At 33.8% G+C, this 18,444-nt stretch overlaps 1 protein-coding gene across 5 annotated transcripts in view; it reads left to right on the forward strand.

Annotated features, from left to right (window-relative positions):
* Positions 1–18,444, forward strand: part of LOC141446526 (ABC transporter G family member 23-like) — a 78,797-nt gene that overhangs the window by 49,550 nt on the left and 10,803 nt on the right. For 3 of the 5 annotated variants that reach the window (XM_074113071.1, XM_074113068.1, XM_074113069.1), the window contains exons 2-7: positions 6,825–7,014; positions 9,493–9,652; positions 10,600–10,754; positions 10,901–11,008; positions 12,719–12,812; positions 14,353–14,535. In XM_074113071.1, the coding sequence (XP_073969172.1) occupies positions 6,830–7,014; positions 9,493–9,652; positions 10,600–10,754; positions 10,901–11,008; positions 12,719–12,812; positions 14,353–14,535 (885 nt within the window). In that variant the 5' untranslated portion in view covers positions 6,825–6,829. Of the gene's footprint in view, positions 1–3,848; positions 3,904–6,824; positions 7,015–9,492; positions 9,653–10,599; positions 10,755–10,900; positions 11,009–12,718; positions 12,813–14,352; positions 14,536–18,444 lie in introns of those variants that run through there. The other 2 variants (XM_074113070.1, XM_074113072.1) reach the window with 2 other exon arrangements.

Genomic DNA, 18,444 nt, shown 5'->3' on the forward strand with positions numbered 1-18,444 from the left:
TTTAATTCGGTAGCAATACTTGAAATTATTCTGTAGAAGTTGGGAAAAAAAGAAGGTAGCTTGTCTCCTGTAGTACAGATTAGATTATCCAATAAGATAACTTTATTTAGTTAATTTAAAAACAAATTATGGTGTGACCAATCACACGACTTTTTTTCTTACTACTCTAGTCAAGTTGTTGACTTACGAGATCAGTTTAGCCAACACCTCAAAATACTCAAAACGAATTTCCCCCGCCCCCCCCCCCCACGACAAAAAAAATAATTTAAATAAAAACTTATAAATACAACTTATTTTGGGCTTTTTCATAGAATTCAAAAATTTTATCGTCATAATACGTAATCTTTTTGTTATACACCTACATCATTTTGTAAAAAACTACTTCTGACTGAGGGAACTATTTCTGTTGAAATATTAAATTACAGTTACACCAATCTGAACAATATTTTCTCTTATTTTTTTTTCGTAGAGGAAGTAACTATGCGTAATAATTACGTCATTATATATTCATAATTCTTTTTCTCATTACTATACACTGATATTAAAATAGTGTTCACTTAGATCTTGGAAATTAGAGCAGAAACAAACAGCGGGTGAAAGGGAAATTTATTTTTTAAAAAATGGTAAAACTAGAAAAACATATTTTTTTATTTTGGGGGGCTCCTATTTCATTCGCAATTAAAGGATGAAACGTTTACTATTTAGATTTGGAGCACACCAACCTGGAATCTTATCAATGATCCTATTGACCTTGAATTATACGAAAATCTCTCCATCATCAGTCACAATGAGATTATCACATCTATAAATGTAAAAACGCTAATAACTTTTGCACTAATTCGTTAAACATGTTACCTCATAGTAAAATTAGCAGCATAAATGTAATGTTTACTTTCTTCATGAACAAAATTCACGCATTGCCTGTACACTGACACACAAATTGGAGTTGAAGATAAACACTAGTCCAAGTTATTTTTTTTAACAACTCACGCAAAAACTAAAATTTCGGTCAGATATTGTAAAAGTTCCGCGGTATTTTTCAACAACAGTTATACACGCAGTTAAACGATACGTGAGGTTATGGAAGGTTTGTGAAGGTTATTTATCTTCCTTTCTGAACCAAAACAGTTTTGTTTCTTAGCCACAGCCATCTAATAACGGCTAAACATTAAATCATTTCATCAATTGAAAATATACTCTTAATTAAACAAACTACGCAAGGACTTAACGTATTATACGACGGTCGTTTGAAAAGTCCATGCAAATTCACAGAGATAGCACCACTGGCGCGTATCGAGGTTATGTTTAGTTAGTAGCATCTCTTGGAAGAACGCACACCAAGTTTCAGCCAGATCGGTCTATTTCTTTGTGTTTGGCATTCGTTTGAATCGAGGAAGTCGAGTGATTTTCAAAAAATGGACGAAACAGAATTTCGTGTGTTGATTAAACACTACTTTATGAAAGGCAAAACGCCTCAAGAGACTAAAGAGAAGCTTGATAAACATTATGGTGACTCTGCACCTTCGATTAGAACAGTTTATAAGTGGTTTCAAAATTTTCGGAGTGGCCATATGGGCACAAGTGACGCTGAACGTTCTGGACGCCCTGTTGAGGTTACTACTCCAGAAATCATTGATAAAATCCATGATATGGTGATGGATGAGAGAAGAGTGAAGGTGCGTGAGATTGCTAGTGCTGTGGGCATCTCGAATGAACGGGTACACAATATTTTGCATCAACATTTGGACATGACAAAGCTATCCGCAAGATGGGTGCCGCGATTGCTCACGCTTGACCAAAAACGAAATCGTGTGAAGTGTTGCAAGGACGGTTTGCAGCTGTTCCAGAAGAATCCGCAGGACTTCAAGCGTCGTTTCGTCACTGTGGATGAAACATGGATACATCACTACACTCCTGAGTCCAAAGAACAATCTAAACAATGGGTTACCAAGGGGGAATCTGTGCCAAAAAAGGCGAAGACCGTTCCTTCGGCTGGAAAGATTATGGCGACTGTCTTTTGGGATTCGCAAGGAATAATCCTCATCGACTATCTGGAAAAGGGTAAAACTATTACATGTGCATATTATTCATCGTTACTGGACCGTTTGAAAACCGAGCTGCAAGAAAAACGCCCACGATTGGCCCACAAAAAAGTCCTTTTCCATCACGACAACGCACCAGCTCACACCTCAGCAGTTGTGGTCGCAAAATTAATGGAAATAGGGTTCCAACTCGTTTCACATCCCCCCTATTCTCCAGACTTGGCTCCCTCGGACTACTATTTGTTCCCCAATATGAAGAAATGGCTGGCGGGAAAAAGATTTTATTCAAACGAGGAGGTGATTGCAGAAACGAAAGGCTATTTTTCAGACTTGGACAAATCCTATTATTCGGAAGGGATCAACAAACTAGAGCAGCGTTGGACGAAGTGTATAAGCCTAAAAGGAGACTATGTTGAAAAATAAAAAAGGTTTACCCCAAAAAATTAAGTAGTTTTTATTTTTGCACGGACTTTTCAAACGACCCTCGTATGTGTATACATATTTTCATATGGATATTTAATCTTTTTGTTCTATTTTTTTTTTAATACAATAAAATTTAATATCATTTTTTTTTTGTAAATAATTGCATCCGATCAACAGACAACTATGAGAAATTTTGTTGTAATTTTCTGTTGGACAACTTCAAGATATTTATTGTACATAACTGCGTACATATTGAGGGTTCACATTTTTCCAAACATCATGGGCATTAAATACAATTATTTACTTCCTCAAATTGTAAATATATCAGTTTAAATAACATATATGTATATATTTATTGTTCCCAGAATATTATTTCTACTTTTGTTGAAATTACTTTTGTACAATTGTAGGAAACGACGTCACAGATTCACACGAATACTACCCTTCCTACCGCCAGTCTACATTATTTTCTTGTAAATGTAGTTTGTTTTTTTTTTCATTTCTCTTACTATAGAAGATAAGAGAAAGTATCGCTAACATGAGAAATTATCGATACTGAGTATTATTTTCACCGAATAAATAGTAAACTGTAAAAGATTCAGGCCTATAAAAATAATCCATCCAGAAAATGCATTTTCTTTTGGCAGGTAGTTTATAAAATGAAATTATTTTGGAAGAAATAAGTGAAATAGATTTAGTAAACAAATCAATAGCAGGACCTAGAGTTTCTAGATCCTCAAAAACCTTGAACCTATTTTAACTCGCTTTCTACTGTTCATATTTAAAAGAAATTCTACATAATACTAGATAACTACTAGCTTTACAATTAGATGAAATTTGATCATTTTGCATTCATTTGAAGAGGTATAACGAGATATAACGTATTGTAAACGTAAAGGTTATATGTTTTAAGAAAGTATATGCAGCGCAGTATAGTGGGAGTAAGATGAAACAGTTCTAACCTTTACCCAAATTCATTCCCTCTCAAAATTTAGTGTAACAGCAAATTATAAGCCCAGAAATTGATATGTTTATTTAATATTGATCTTAATGAATCTAATGCTATTATAATGAATTATATCTACTACTATAATGGAAATATAATTATTATATCCTTGAAATAATTTATCATGTGGAGCTTGATTCGTAATTAAATTAAATTACAATCAATTATATAATTCAATTAGATTTGGAATAAAATAACAGTTGTAAATTAAATTAAAACAACTGTATTAAAATCGTAGAATCTGCATAAATCGATTTGATTTTTAACTAAATCGAAATGTTTACTATAACAAGTGATTATCACCAATAAATATTACAATCTTTAAATATATGTGAGCAGTTTTGAGATCGCATCAAATTTTCAATTTGAAAATATTTACTATATAGTTTTTTATGGTTTCCTGTTTACGGAAAACGAAAAACAAAAAATCTGGTATGAACTCACGCATGAAATTTTTTCCTAATAAAAGTATCGATTATCAAAATTATATAATTTTTTAACTTATGAGAGGCGAATATATTGAGATAACATTTAGTTTTATCATTTTTTTTCTAGAACAATTCTTGGGCTTTCCAGTGAGGTTATATTTTAGTGTAATGTACAGTTTTACAAACTGTGTAATGTTGGTAAGCATGAAGTATGACTCAGATGTACAGAGTTTGAAGAATATTTGTTGAGTTGGTACACAGGGAATTTTAAGAAATAGTCATGTGGGGGGTGCACACCTGTTTTTTTTTTACTAATTTAACTTCGTGTGTATAGAAATTTACGAGCATGTATTTTAAAAAGAAATGAATTAAATATTAATATATTCGTCTTTCAGGTCTAATAATTTGTAATTATAAAATATCTTGGTTTATGAATACAAAAATAATAGCTGATTTCACTACTTTATTCAATGAAATCTGTTTGTAAAACCTTTGCGTGTTGTTAAAACGGTGTTTGACCGACTTTGATAAATTTCGAATTTATCTACTATTAGCTATTTCTTGTAAGTTTTTAAAATTTCATGTTTTTATAAGAAGTAGTTGTGTCTTAGCGCGTCTTAGCCCAGACTACGACATGCTTGGACCTCGTAAAGTACGGTGACCATTATTTTTGTATCAAAAAAACAGGACAAGGAGCAAAAAGAAATAAACCTATAAAAAATATTAATACGTTTATTAACACGAGATCGGTTATTACAAAACAATGGCCATATAATAGTATAGGTTAGTTTAGTTATTAGTTTTTACATGACGTTTATCGATCTATGTTTACACTAGTCGATTAGTCTACTCTATCGGTAAAACAGGTTGTGTTTTACGCTAAAGGTTCGTCCAAAGTTAATGTACACAGAAATTTTTTTTCTAAACGATTATTTGCGAACTTAATTATTATTATACATTTATACTATATTTTTACATTCAAAAATTAAATTTGAGTATAATTTAAATTTCATTGAAAAACAGTACAAATAAATAAAAAACTGGACATTTATGCTTAAAAAAAAAGGACAGCGTCTTAAAAAACAGTACTGTCCTGCCAAAAACAGTACGAATGGTCACCGTATTGTAAAGAGGCCCAAGTTTTAAACTAGATCTTTCTAAACATTGCCTCTGTGGGTCCAAAATGTCTTAGCTTTGGGAAATCACTAACTCGGTGCTAGAAAACGCTTTCTATTCATGTGAGTAAGGAAAGTATTGCTATCATGCCAGGAGTTTTCACCGTAAATAACAATCTTGTGGTCCTCTGAGTCTGGAAAAAGTGATTTCTAGAAAATGGTCTAAGTGTGTGTGTGTGTGTGTGTGTGTGTGTTTTTTTTTTTTTTTTTTTTTTTTTTTTTTTTTTTTTTAATAAACTTTATTCTACATGCTCCATTTACATATTACATGTATATATTACTATCACTTAGTATTATAGATCACATAATCACAAATTTACATTTGAATAACTACAGGACTAGCAGATAACAAAAAGAAAATAAATGAATAGATAAATAAACATTGAAAAATTACTTCAATTTATCACAACTGTCTGTCTACATTAATCTAAGTTGTTTAATTTGATTTTATAAATGAATTGGACAAACTGGCATACATATTGTTTCGATATCAGTTTCTGCTTTTGTAGTGGCCATCTTGATCCTGTTGAAAGCACGTATCGAATCAACCGACTTCTTTCTCTTTCATGTTCTTGGCAATGGTATATCAAATGGTCCCATGTCTGTTCAACCTCTTCCGCACAAGAACAAAGCCCACTATCAGCCAAACCAAATCTATATAGATAGGCTCGATGTTTTCCATGCTCGCTCAGAACTTGAGTGAGCATGTATCCCAATGGCAAATAGACTGCACGTTGCCGATCAACAATATGAGGGAAATATTGTTTTGTAGCGCTTCCGTTCGCTGTATCATACCATCTTTTCTCCCATCCAGAATACACTGCTTGCCTGCAAATTTCCCTGAGATAAGATACAGGAGCTCTGGCGTAAGATACAGGAAGTGTGCTTAATGCAGCTTCCTTCGCCAACATATCTGCACGTTCATTCCCTTCAACTCCACAATGTGCCTTGACCCAAAGAAAGCCTAAATTCCATCCATCAGCAGATAAAGCATGAACAGATCCCCTGATACACTCCAACAATGGCTCCCTCCTGTTAGCATTATTAATACCTAGCAGAGAGACCCGACTGTCCGAATTCAGCACAGAAGAACGTCGCTCAAGTTGTTCATATCTTTGTTCCAACCAGATCAAAGCCCTCTGAATCGCAAGCAACTCAGCCTGATTACATAATGTGTGTGTGTGTGTGTGTGTGTGTGTGTGTGTGTGTGTGTGTGTGTGTGTGTGTGTGTGTGTGTGTGTGTGTGTGTGTGTGTGTGTGTGGTGAACAAAATGTATCAAAAGCGGTCACAATTCCCCTACCGGAAGTACTTTCGATCGAATTAATTCGATACTTTCATTCGATTCTAATTAAAAATGTTAATCTGTTTGCCCGTTAGATAGTATGAAACATCGAAAGCCAGTTTTCAGAAAATTTCAAAAATGTGCAAAAATTTTCATTAAAGTGGTATTTCCGGTAGACGGATATTGATCGCCAAGTCCCATGATCGATTCCCATAATTGAGACCAACTCGATATATAAAGTCTCAGCTTCCTGTAATGGTTCACAGATGAGAAATTTTCACACAAAACTCACGTAATATTTTTTTGGAAACTAATTGCTAGGACTCGGGAAATCTTAAAATAGATATTTCCGGTGAAGGAGATTGTGCATGAGGAAGTAATTAATAAGAGATTAGTAAAAATGTTTAAGATTACATCCGTCCATAAATGTTTCCATCATTGTAAGACTAATTTCTGTATTCATCCAGACAGGATGTCCACGAGCGGTGGTGGAACAACCCCGACAGTCAGGGGTAAACTAGTACCACAGCAGAGCACCGTGTGGACTAGAAGACAACATGCTGTCTGCGTTAGAAGAGCCTGTAAGACTTACGGACAAAAAGAGAATCAACACATCATTTTAGAGAATTTGAATATGACCGTACCGAAAGGGTGTATGTAAGTAAATGTAACATTATATTAATTACTAGCAATTATGTATTTAATCATTAAGAAATGCTGTGAGAAGTCAGTGAGCTGTAAGAAGCTCCTAAGAAGAGAAAATCTAAGGGTCAGCTGCTGGATTCGAACCCGGGACCTCCGCCTGGGAATCCAATCCAATTAAATTATTATTTAAAAAAAAAAAAAATTAGAATCACACGAAGAATTATATTATAGATTTTCGAAGCACAAACACAGAGGGATTAATTTACTAAAAGATTAAAGAAATGCAAAGTCAACACAAAATTCCCTAATTTTCCTTATACGAGGGTCGTTTGAAAAGTCCGTGCAAAAATAAAAACTACTTAATATTTTGGGGTAAACCTTTTTTATTTTTCAACATAGTCTCCTTTTAGGCTTATACACTTCGTCCAACGCTGCTCTAGTTTGTTAATCCCTTCCGAATAATAGGATTTGTCCAAGTCTGAAAAATAGCCATTCTTTTCTGCAATCACTTCCTCGTTTGAATAAAATCTTTTTCCCGCCAGCCATTTCTTCATATTGGGGAACAAATAGTAGTCCGAGGGAGCCAAGTCTGGAGAATAGGTGGGATGTGAAACGAGTAGGAACCCTATTTCCATTAATTTTGCGACCACAACTGCTGAGGTGTGAGCTGGTGCGTTGTCGTGATGGAAAAGGACTTTTTTGTGGGCCAATCGTGGGCGTTTTTCTTGCAGCTCGGTTTTCAAACGGTCCAGTAACGATGAATAATATGCACCTGTAATAGTTTTACCCTTTTCCAGATAGTCGATGAGGATTATTCCTTGCGAATCCCAAAAGACAGTCGCCATAATCTTTCCGGACGAAGGAACGGTCTTCGCCTTTTTTGGCGCAGATTCCCCCTTGGTAACCCATTGTTTAGATTGTTCTTTGGTCTCAGGAGTGTAGTGATGTATCCATGTTTCATCCACAGTGACGAAACGACGCTTAAAGTCCTGCGGATTCTTCTGGAACAGCTGCAAACCGTCCTTGCAACACTTCACACGATTTCGTTTTTGGTCAAGCGTGAGCAATCGCGGCACCCATCTTGCGGATAGCTTTGTCGTGTCCAAATATTATGTACCCGTTCATTCGACATGCCTACAGCACTAGCAATCTCACGCACCTTCACTCTTCTGTCATCCATCACCATATCATGGATTTTATCAATGATTTCTGGAGTAGTAACCTCAACAGGGCGTCCAGAACGTTCAGCGACACTTGTGCCCATATGGCCACTCCGAAAATTTTGAAACCACTTATAAACTGTTCTAATCGAAGGTGCAGAGTCACCATAATGTTTATCAAGCTTCTCTTTAGTCTCCTGAGGCGTTTTGCCTTTCATAAAGTAGTGTTTAATCAACACACGAAATTCTTTTTCGTCCATTTTTTGAAAATCACTCGACTTCCTCGATTCAAACGAATACCAAACACAAAGAAATAGACCGATCTGGCTGAAACTTGGTGTGTGTTCTTCCAAGAGATGATTTAAGATTTATGGTGAAGTTATAAAATAAATTTACGCAAATTACAAATAATTCGAAAATTTAATCTCAGTTATATAACTAATAGCATCTTCATTATAATGAAATATGGCAACTGAGAAAACCCATTAAAAAAGTTTTGTAAAGAAAATTTTTTGCTTTCACTGGAAAAAAGTAAAAAGAAAAACAAATCGATTCAGTAAAATGCCTACTTCCGGTAGCTGGAAGTTACCAAGTCAGCATTAGTGTTCGATTGACTTTTTTTTTAGGTACGGATATATCGTAAATACTTTATAATAGTTTGTTTTACGTAAGATGACTAAGGTATTCCACCGTATAATTAGTTCTAAACCATCTTGCTGATTTACTACAAATTTAATTGATTGATTCAAGCTGACATTAATATTGTCATAAGTTTGGTGACTCTACAAGAAATACATATTTAAGATGTAAAAGATAAGGTGACTAAAATTTTCTCGCTAACAAATAATCGAAATTCCATAGTTTTCCTTATAGTTTTTTAAGATTTATGGCAAAGTTATAAAATCAATATCCAAAGCAAAATTATCTTTAAAAAAAAACTAGTGAGAAAATTGATGTAGACATTTATCTCAGTATTATTCTCAAGATTAGAAAAATGCATGCGCAGGAGCCTGTCATCAAATTCCTAAGTCTAATTAAACAGACAGGACCAAAAAAAAAACCGCTCTGATTAGACTAGATAAAGTATCGCAGCATCCTTTGTTACCAATCCCTGTAGAAATCCCAATCCCATGGAATCTATATATGAGCCCCTTGCGGAATTGAATCGAAATACAAAGTTCAACTTTCTATAGTTTAGTTTCTGAGATATTTCTTTACAATAAAAGTAGAGTTACCCAATAGTGCAAATTTTCTTAATTGCTTTTTGTTTAAGAAAAATCATGAGTGCCAAATTTGCGAGAAACTTTTTTATAAAAATGATTCTTTCCAGATATGGATTACTGGGAGCTAGCGGTTGTGGTAAGACTACACTTCTAAGTTGTATCGTTGGCCGAAGAAGACTTAATAGTGGCGAAATCTGGGTATTAGGTGGTAAACCAGGAAATAGAGGTAGTGGTGTTCCAGGACCTAGGGTTGGATATATGCCGCAGGTATGTATACCAGAAATTTCTAGTAAATATTGGGAAAAGCTAGTAGTTTAGTGGTAAAATGATAAAAAGCAATAAATGTGCCAGATTGTGCTAAAAGCATGCGATGCAAATGGAAGTCGTAAAGCTCTGTAACTGCTTAGTGAAGTAACAGCCTTGAGAAAAATTAAAACTCGTGCCTATGGTTTTAAAGTTTTTTACAAGTTCCACATTGGTGGACTTTTAGCTATGGGCGTGATAAATTATAGTTTTTATTTTTGAAGTGTCTCTTGACTCAGAAAAATATATTCCACTGTACTTTATCTAACTGAACCCTAGTAAACGATCGAGCTTACGGTAAAGATGATGCTGGAAGCTGACCCACCTTAAGTTGTTCGTCCATAGATTTGCATGAAATGAAACCTTATCTTCTGTTATACAACTAAAATATATTTTCGGCAATATCCGACTGTTATCGTTTAAAAGGAGCCTTATCTATGAAGGAGAACAATTTCGAGAATTTAGAACTAAAATTCAATATTAATCAGCTTAGGTTCCCAGCAGGTTTCAAATACTTACGTAGGTAATTATTGACGTTGGTAAATAGTGTATGATCTTCGATAATGTTCAAAGTTGCCCTCCAAAAATTATGCCCCAGCTGATAATGAAGAAATAATCATAGATAATTTTATAACAATTATTTTATTGTAAACATTAAAAACAGAAAATTTTCAACAGTTTTTTTATATTCTTTTCATTAATTTAAATGTAATAATAAATAACATTAATTTCGAGTAGTAGTGTGCATTTTGTTTTTAAAGTAGATGTTAATTACATCGCGGTTGCAAATAACCGTATAACCTAACCCCACAATTGTGCAAAATCAAGTATTAGGTTATTCTTATAGTAGTTAATAAACGTAAAACTTGCAATTCTTTTTTGAAATTATTTGTGGTTCTATTGTTTAACAGGAAATTGCACTTTATGGTGAATTTACAATTATGGAAACATTTAAATTCTTTGGATGGGTGGCCGGATTGAAGACTAGCGATATTGAGAACAGAAGTGACTTTCTTATTAAATTGTTACAATTGCCCGGACCCGAAAGACGTGTCAAGGAGCTCAGGCTAGTAAATGAATATAATATATGTATAAAACTAAGCTATATGATGAAGCGTGTCAGAGTCTTTTTTTTTTGTATTACTTCGAGTTATAAACATAATAATACGTTATGTTCCACAAAGAAATAATAATGAGAAATGTTTGTAACAGCGGAGGGCAACAGAGAAGAGTATCCATGGCAGCAACATTCATACATGATCCAGAATTACTTATACTGGATGAGCCAACGTCTGGTGTTGATCCAGTTTTAAGACAAAGGTATTGGAAACTTTAACTTTGGCGTAGGACAAAAAATGCAATCTCAATTTTGTATATTCTTACAAAAACTAGTAAACACTCTCTTTAAAACTTCAATTTTTACCATATTTATATAAGATTTAAGTTAAATTAAACGTTTTCTTTTTTAATTAACCAGTTAACTGTTTATGACGAAGATATTCGTCTTGAAAAAAGTAAAATTTTCGTCATGCGTTTTCAGTAGTGACCATCGGCAGTTAATTTTGCAATTTTAGTTAAAACTAAAATATATTCGTAAACTGCAAGAAGTTTGGAATATTCTGAGGCCATCTCGAAATAAAAAGAACTAATAGATTGATATGGTATGAATTAGTCTTCGTAAATGTATCCTTGTCTTTTATTAGTCGTCACTGAATCAATAACGAATTCATACAATTGTGTTAGGCTAGACTATGCAGTAAGTGGCGCGCCTGGTAATACAAAACGGGATGAGGATCCTTTTGTTCCCTATTTACCTGTGTATTCAAGAGGCGGAGCTTTTTTTTTGGGCTCATTTGCGGGGATTTAGCGATCATCGTGGGCTACCAACCTGCCAAGATATTTCCCTGCATAATTGTTTGTATTTTATCATCTGGTCAGGGATTCATTTGCATAAATACCAGTCTGTAATGTTGCGACCTCCTCGGGATAATTGCAGCAGTGTGCATTCTTTGTAATTTGGTATTTATGCAAGGAGAGTATTGAGTAAGCTGTTTAGTTTATTTAGTGGCACCAGGTTTTTCCAAGTTTTATGAATGATTCTTTGTCGGATTTCCTCATTACACTTTATCATTTGAATGCGTATTTGAGATAATAAAGGTAATTTAGAAAATATTTTTGTCCGATCGAAGAAAATAAATCAGTGTGTAGCAAGCTGTTACCAGATCAACAACAATAGTATATTCGAGTGCAACGAAATTTATTTCTGATGTTTTTGGTTCCTATTTATGTTAATATAAATAAATGAATAAATGTACATGAAATAAATAATGAAAAACAAAATATAAAAGTCATTTCATTGCAGCAACCCAATTTCATAAAAACATACTCTGGGTTTGACCGAATATATACGTCATCGCTTAATTTTTGTACGACGCACGTAGGGGACAGATTTTACAACAAGATCGAAACAGTTAACTGGTTAAAATACTAATAAAGGGATTTGATTTTAGAAGACAGGAGAAAAAGTTATGTATTGAGATTTTATCTCGTTAAGATTCAAGGCCAAGTTTTTTAAAATTATTTTTCTGTAAAGGTGAAATGGGATGATGGTTTTAGACTTAAGTACTTTTTACTGGTTCTTGGTGGTTAAATAAGATAGCTGATGGCATAGGTTCTGAAGAGTGGTCTCAGAATAAGTTGGTAAGTCTGAAGAAAAAGTTCTGGGTGGTATTTTAGGAAAAAGTCGAATGTATTTGATTACTTGATGCTAATTGAAACTATATTAAGTGAAATTTAGTTTTGAATAGATACTTTATTATCATGGAACTTCCCCAAATCAAATATAATTATTCCAACAAAATTTTAGAATGCTCATTTTTATTTATACAAGAAGCAAATATGACGAAGAGGCAAGAACAAAATGCTAAAGCCCTGGTCGCTCTTTTACTCTTTCTATGCCACTGTCTTTGAACATTCATTGTATTCATTAGGCATTCTCTTAATTCAACGAACTTTCTTCTCTTTTTTCAGAATTTGGGACTATCTAGTTGAATTGACAACAGTTAAGGGTACAACGATTATCATAACAACTCACTACATTGATGAGACAAAACAGGCAACCTTGGTAAGTGTGCCGATTTTCTAAATCATCTAATTAAACAGTAAACTTATCAGAGAATTGTAGAAGATAACACAGCTTTTCAGTTTTCAACATCATCTTTATAATAGGGTATTTGGGAATAAATCTAAATATTTAATCAAAATTAATCATAAAATACGCAAAAATTACCCTGGGTAAATTATTTTGTCATGATAATAATGAAGAACGTACGTAAATAATAATTTTATAATGGTTGTTAATAATAATGTTATATATCAGCCATCATTTTCTTAATTACTGGTGAAGTATGGCAATAAAATAATTTAACGAAGTTGCAGTCAAAAATTTAATTTCTGATTGTTTATCACTGAAACCAAAGAACATCTTTCATTCGTGGGGCATGAAACTGGGATTGTGGAACCTGGAGAAATTAAATCCAATCCATAACCTAGAACAATTAAAAGCAAAACATTAAAAAAAAAACTATTAAAATAATAAAATAAAGTAATTAAACTAGTAAAAATCACATACCTACTTTATAAATAATAATTTTATTTATTAATTTAAAAACGATAAACCGACACTACCGAACCGACCATGTAATTCAGGTACTAAAGCTGGTGACTGAATAAATGACGTCATGCAAAGCCACTTGATAGCTTAATGCTATGATCCGTTATGGTTATACAATTTTCAGGTTACACTACCATTTTTATTTCTTTTTTTTTTAAATTAATAATAAAAAACTAATTTCAAACTTAAACACTTATTAATTACAAAGAAAAATTATAAAATTTTACTTTAAATAAAATAATTTTAATGATCAAAGTTTATTGTTAATTTTGAAATCTAAAGTTACTTTTGTAATCATAAATCACCATTGTAATTACCTAGAAGTTATAAATAATTCAATTGCTCATCAGAAAAAAAAATCTAAAACGCAAGCTTTCACAATTTTTCTAAAAATTCAATTTGTAACCTAAAAAAAACCTCTTACAAATTACGCTAGTTTTTCTCTAAATAATTTCAAACGATGTTTTATTTTGATCTTAAAAATTTAATGGGTACTTTTCCGTTAGCCGGGCGCAAGTGAAAAACAGTTTTGGGTAAAACTGTTTTCTTTACAATTCATTAATATTTGTTTATAGTTGAACTTGTTTTGCTTACTACTAATATATATTTGTTTATAGTTGAACGTTTTCGACTTTTTTCCGTTGACTTGACTCGCGTTTGGTTCACAATTGGCGACATTTGCGCCCGGCTAACGGAAAAGTACCATTTAATGTATCTTAATTTATAAAAGGAAGAAGTATTGATAACGACGGAAGAGTAAGATCTTTGTACTCAGTAATTTCCTTCACGAAAATTCATGTCACAGTTTTAGAGAAAATCGTAATAAAATAATTGAATCAACTATTTAAGTAAAGTTGTAACTTTTGGTTGGGCATTTAGAGAGAACCAGTTTCTACAGTTCTTATTACATTGTTTACTGTATTCTTTTGAATCTAAGTGCATTTTATTAAATTAGATCCAATAATTGATTTTGTTTATTTTCCCCCTAAAGATTGGTCTAATGAGAGGAGGTAGATTTTTGGCCGAAGAATCACCAGCAGAGTTGTTATTAAGGCATAATAGTGATTCTTTAGAGGATGCTTTCTTAAAATTAAGTATATTACAGAACAAAGGCAAACGTAGACGGAGCAGCATAGTTTCGGATGTTGTAGCACATACAGCTTCCACATTACCGGTAAGTAAACTTTTTTATTTTTTTTTAAATTATATTCTATCTGTATTTTTTTCAATTCACGCATTGACACATCAAGCAATTTAAATGCTATCTTGTATAACCTTTAGTTTGATCATTACAGTTCAAAAACGGAATTGAAGCAAAAGTGTTTACAAAATATCAAATAAAATGTATAATTTTACTCATATTTTGTTTGTTAAAAAAATCGACAACCCAAAGCAAATAACCATATTTAGATTTTTCTTCAGATAAAACACACTTTTGTTCAGGTTATGTTTGTAAAAAGAGACTTCCATAGCCACTTGTTTCGTCCCGTTTTACCCGTTAAGCCAACTGAATTCTTAAAGATGTTTAGATTTTTGAAAATATTCAGTTTAAAAATTTTAAACTTAACTCTTGTGCAAATGGGCATTAGTGACCCAAGAGCTAGTACTTAAAAAAAAATGAACAAAATTTGACCCACGTCTTAAAAAAGGTTCGCCATCCCTGTGTTAGAGCAACACGCTGACAAGGATCCGTCTCCAAAACAAGGTGGCTGGGTAGTAGAAGAGCTGATCAGCAGAATAGAGAGAGATCAACTCCACTTTAGCTACTCCAGATAGCTCTGTGATCTATTCAGATTGAGTAGGCCCAAGGATCCTGCAGCATCAGAAGAAGATGAGAAGTGCTAGGAGTTTTCTCCCCTGAAAACCAATCACTTCTCCAAGCACACAGAGCTTTACTCCAACCACGTGATCGGTTCCAAACTACAAAACACCGAAGTTCACATTGTTCACTTACTAGAAGAAAATGAAACAAGATTACTTAATACTCATCACATTTCCTGCTTCAGCATTTATTCTCTTCTTTGCTATGATCCTTACATTAAAATGAGTCATTTTTCTGTAGGCAGAAAAAAATGAAAGATGCTGAAAGGCTATAAAGTGATTATTAAAATAATTGTTTTAGTTCACGTTGTTTGTCACTGTTTGAAATTTATGAATTGCATTGGATTAGCATTTTAGAGAAAAACGAATTGAAGTATACAAGCATTGATTACTATAAACGATTCTACAAAAAGTTATAAGAACCGTGTTTGAGATGTTATTAAAAATAGTTTTTATTCGCCGAATTCTGGTAGGAAAGTTGTATTGCGCTATTTTGAATGTTGAATCTGATCACGTATGATTTTTTACTACTTCATTTTTTATTTCGGTTTTATCATTTTTTTAAAAGTCCATGAATACAGGAAAGTATTCGAGGAAGATCCTTGACATTAACCATTCACCAATCAACCAATGCCAGCCAATTGCTGCGCTTGAATACAAATACATTTAGATAAATTTGCATAAATTAAAGATAATTTTTTTGTTTATTTTTGGTCTTTATTCCCTACCTCCATTAATCTAAAGTTTTTTCCCCCCCTGTAACTTGCTTACTACTTTTTTTTTAAAAACTAAACATCCTTACTGAATATTTATAGAATTGCTTTTGCTTTGTTCTTTGAATACTAATTTTTACTTACATCGACCATTTGGGGTGTAAGAATTGCTGGTATCCAAAGTTTTCTGTAGTTTATTTGGCCGCTGTGGTGTTTGAAATAGTTATTTATTTAACAAGTGTGGAAAGTAGTAGTTTTCCTCACACGAGGCAGGGTTTGCACGCATGAGCGAGCGAAGCGAGGCGAGTGCAAGTGCAAACCCTGCCTCGTGTGAGGAAAATACTTTACACTCGAGTTAAATATTATATTTTTTCTGCAACCATTAGGGTTATTAAGTAAAAAAAACAACTAAACAGGAATCACTAGAATCCATTTTAAATTTTATGTAAGGTAACACTATAACCTTTTTAACTGTTATAATTAAAAATATCTAATTATTTATTAAAATATCATTTTTATTTCTATATTCCTTTCAATTTTTACTTTATTTTTTTTAATATTCGTTTTTTAATTATTTAGTTACGTTAAATAAGCTTATTAAAGTTTTACAGAAAATATTTAATAACAAAACTTCTTATATCAAGGAAGCACAATAAAGTTTTTTTCACTCACTAGTGAGGAAAGTGGGAATTTTTCCCCACTAGTGAGGTAAAGTTGGGCATTGCACAGCTGATTTTAGTTGAGTAATGTGAACATTCCTATATGGTTGCAGAAAAATAGAAATTTTGAAAATTGAAAGAAAAAATATTGAAATAAAACGAGCTAAGTTACTAATGTGACTTTCAAAACTTGAGCCATTGCCTCAATATGAAGTATTGAATATAATCAGGCAGAATTAGCCAATAAGAAATGGTTAATTAAAATACTTCCCTGGAGTTTTAGGACTTTCTAGAAGTGTCAGCACTAAGTATTGTAACGAAGTTGACCTGGGCGGAGAAGAAAGGCCTAGATTGTTCTAGAGGTTGAACGACCAAAGTCAGTAACAGGCCGCCACTGCATAAACAAAAGGGGCGGTATCTACTTGTGGCAGAAAAGAAAGGCCTAGATTGTTCTAGGGGTTAAGCGACTAAAGCCGGTAACAGGCCACCACTGTGTAGACAAAAGGGCCGGTCTTTATTGAACTAGAAAGGAAAGGGCTAGATTGTTCAAGGAGTTAGTGACCTGTGTAAAAGCCAGCTAAGAGAAAGGCCTCAGTTGGGGTGGTGGCATATGTGTTTCCCAGCCTGTGATTGACAGGTGAGAGGGAGACAGACGGAGTTGGAGAGAGACGGAGAATGGGAGGAGGCGGCTCACAGCTGAGGTGGTGGCAGTATGTTTTCTCCAGCCAATGAACATCAGGAGGGCGTGGAAACTTATGCTCAGAGAGTTGGAGGAGGGCAGTCCCAGTTGGAGGGAGGCACGCAGTTAAAAGGAGGCAGACACAGCTGGAGAAGTCAGTTTTCAATCCAGTTTTTCAATTGAGTTTCAATCGAGTTTTCAATCTAGTTTTCAGTTTCAATTGAGTCAGTGTTAATCAAGTTTCAAGCAAGTTTTAAGGAGTTATTAGAGTTTATAGTTATTAGTCAAGTTTATGAGTTAGTCTTGGAGAGTCAGTGTTGCGGAGTGCTTCAGTGGTAGCTAGTTGGGCAATTAGTCAGTTGATGAGTAGAGCTGTGTTAGTGTAGCTGAGACTAGTGCAATTCGGTGCAGTGCGGACCAGTGGTCAGTCGGGGAACAGTTTTGTGGCGTTACGAAGTGAGTAAGTAACAGTAAACTGTTGTGACTGTTGTAAATGGTGACTGTAATGAATAGCGTTAGTTGCTTGTAAATGTTAATGTGAGTAATGTTAACGTGTTAATAAATCAGGTTATTACTTACAACTTTAGCGAGTTTTATTAGTTAATCAAACCCACATAATAAAATAACTAGTGGCAGGCATTAGTTGTGAAAGTAAAGTTATTTTTTTTTTGGGAAAAACTTTACATTGGTGTCAGAAGTGGGATCTAGTAGAACCGCTAAACGAGTAAGTGTGAATTGCCGGAAAGTTTTGGAAAATAGACGAGTGTTATATGCCAGTGAGTACTAGGAAGCAGAACATGGAAGAGTTAATGACACTGATGAGGGAGATGATGGAAGACATGAGAAAGGGCCAAGATGAGATGAACAAGCGCCAAGATGAGATGAACAAGCGCTTAGATGAAAGAAACAAGGGCCAGGAAAAGATGAAAGAAGAACTAACAAGGGATATAACCAGGCAAATAAGTAGGATGCAAGAAGAAATGAAGAATGAAATAGGTAAAGTCCAAGAAGAAGACGAAGGCGGCAAGGATGATGCAGGTAGTGGAGATAGCAGGTCGCAATGTATATGTGAATGTGACCAGATTAAGGGAGGACGTAGCCGGGTAGAACTTCAGGAAGCTGCGTGGGAAGAAGAAAGCATAAAAGCGCTAGAAAACTGCAGCGGACAGGAAGAGCAAGACCAAGGTAAGAGTACCATTATTGTTCAACCA

The sequence above is a fragment of the Rhodnius prolixus genome, unplaced genomic scaffold (assembly GCF_049639745.1).
Source record: "Rhodnius prolixus isolate KJV_2025 unplaced genomic scaffold, Rpr scaffold_7, whole genome shotgun sequence".
Classification (NCBI taxonomy): Eukaryota; Metazoa; Arthropoda; class Insecta; order Hemiptera; family Reduviidae; genus Rhodnius; species Rhodnius prolixus.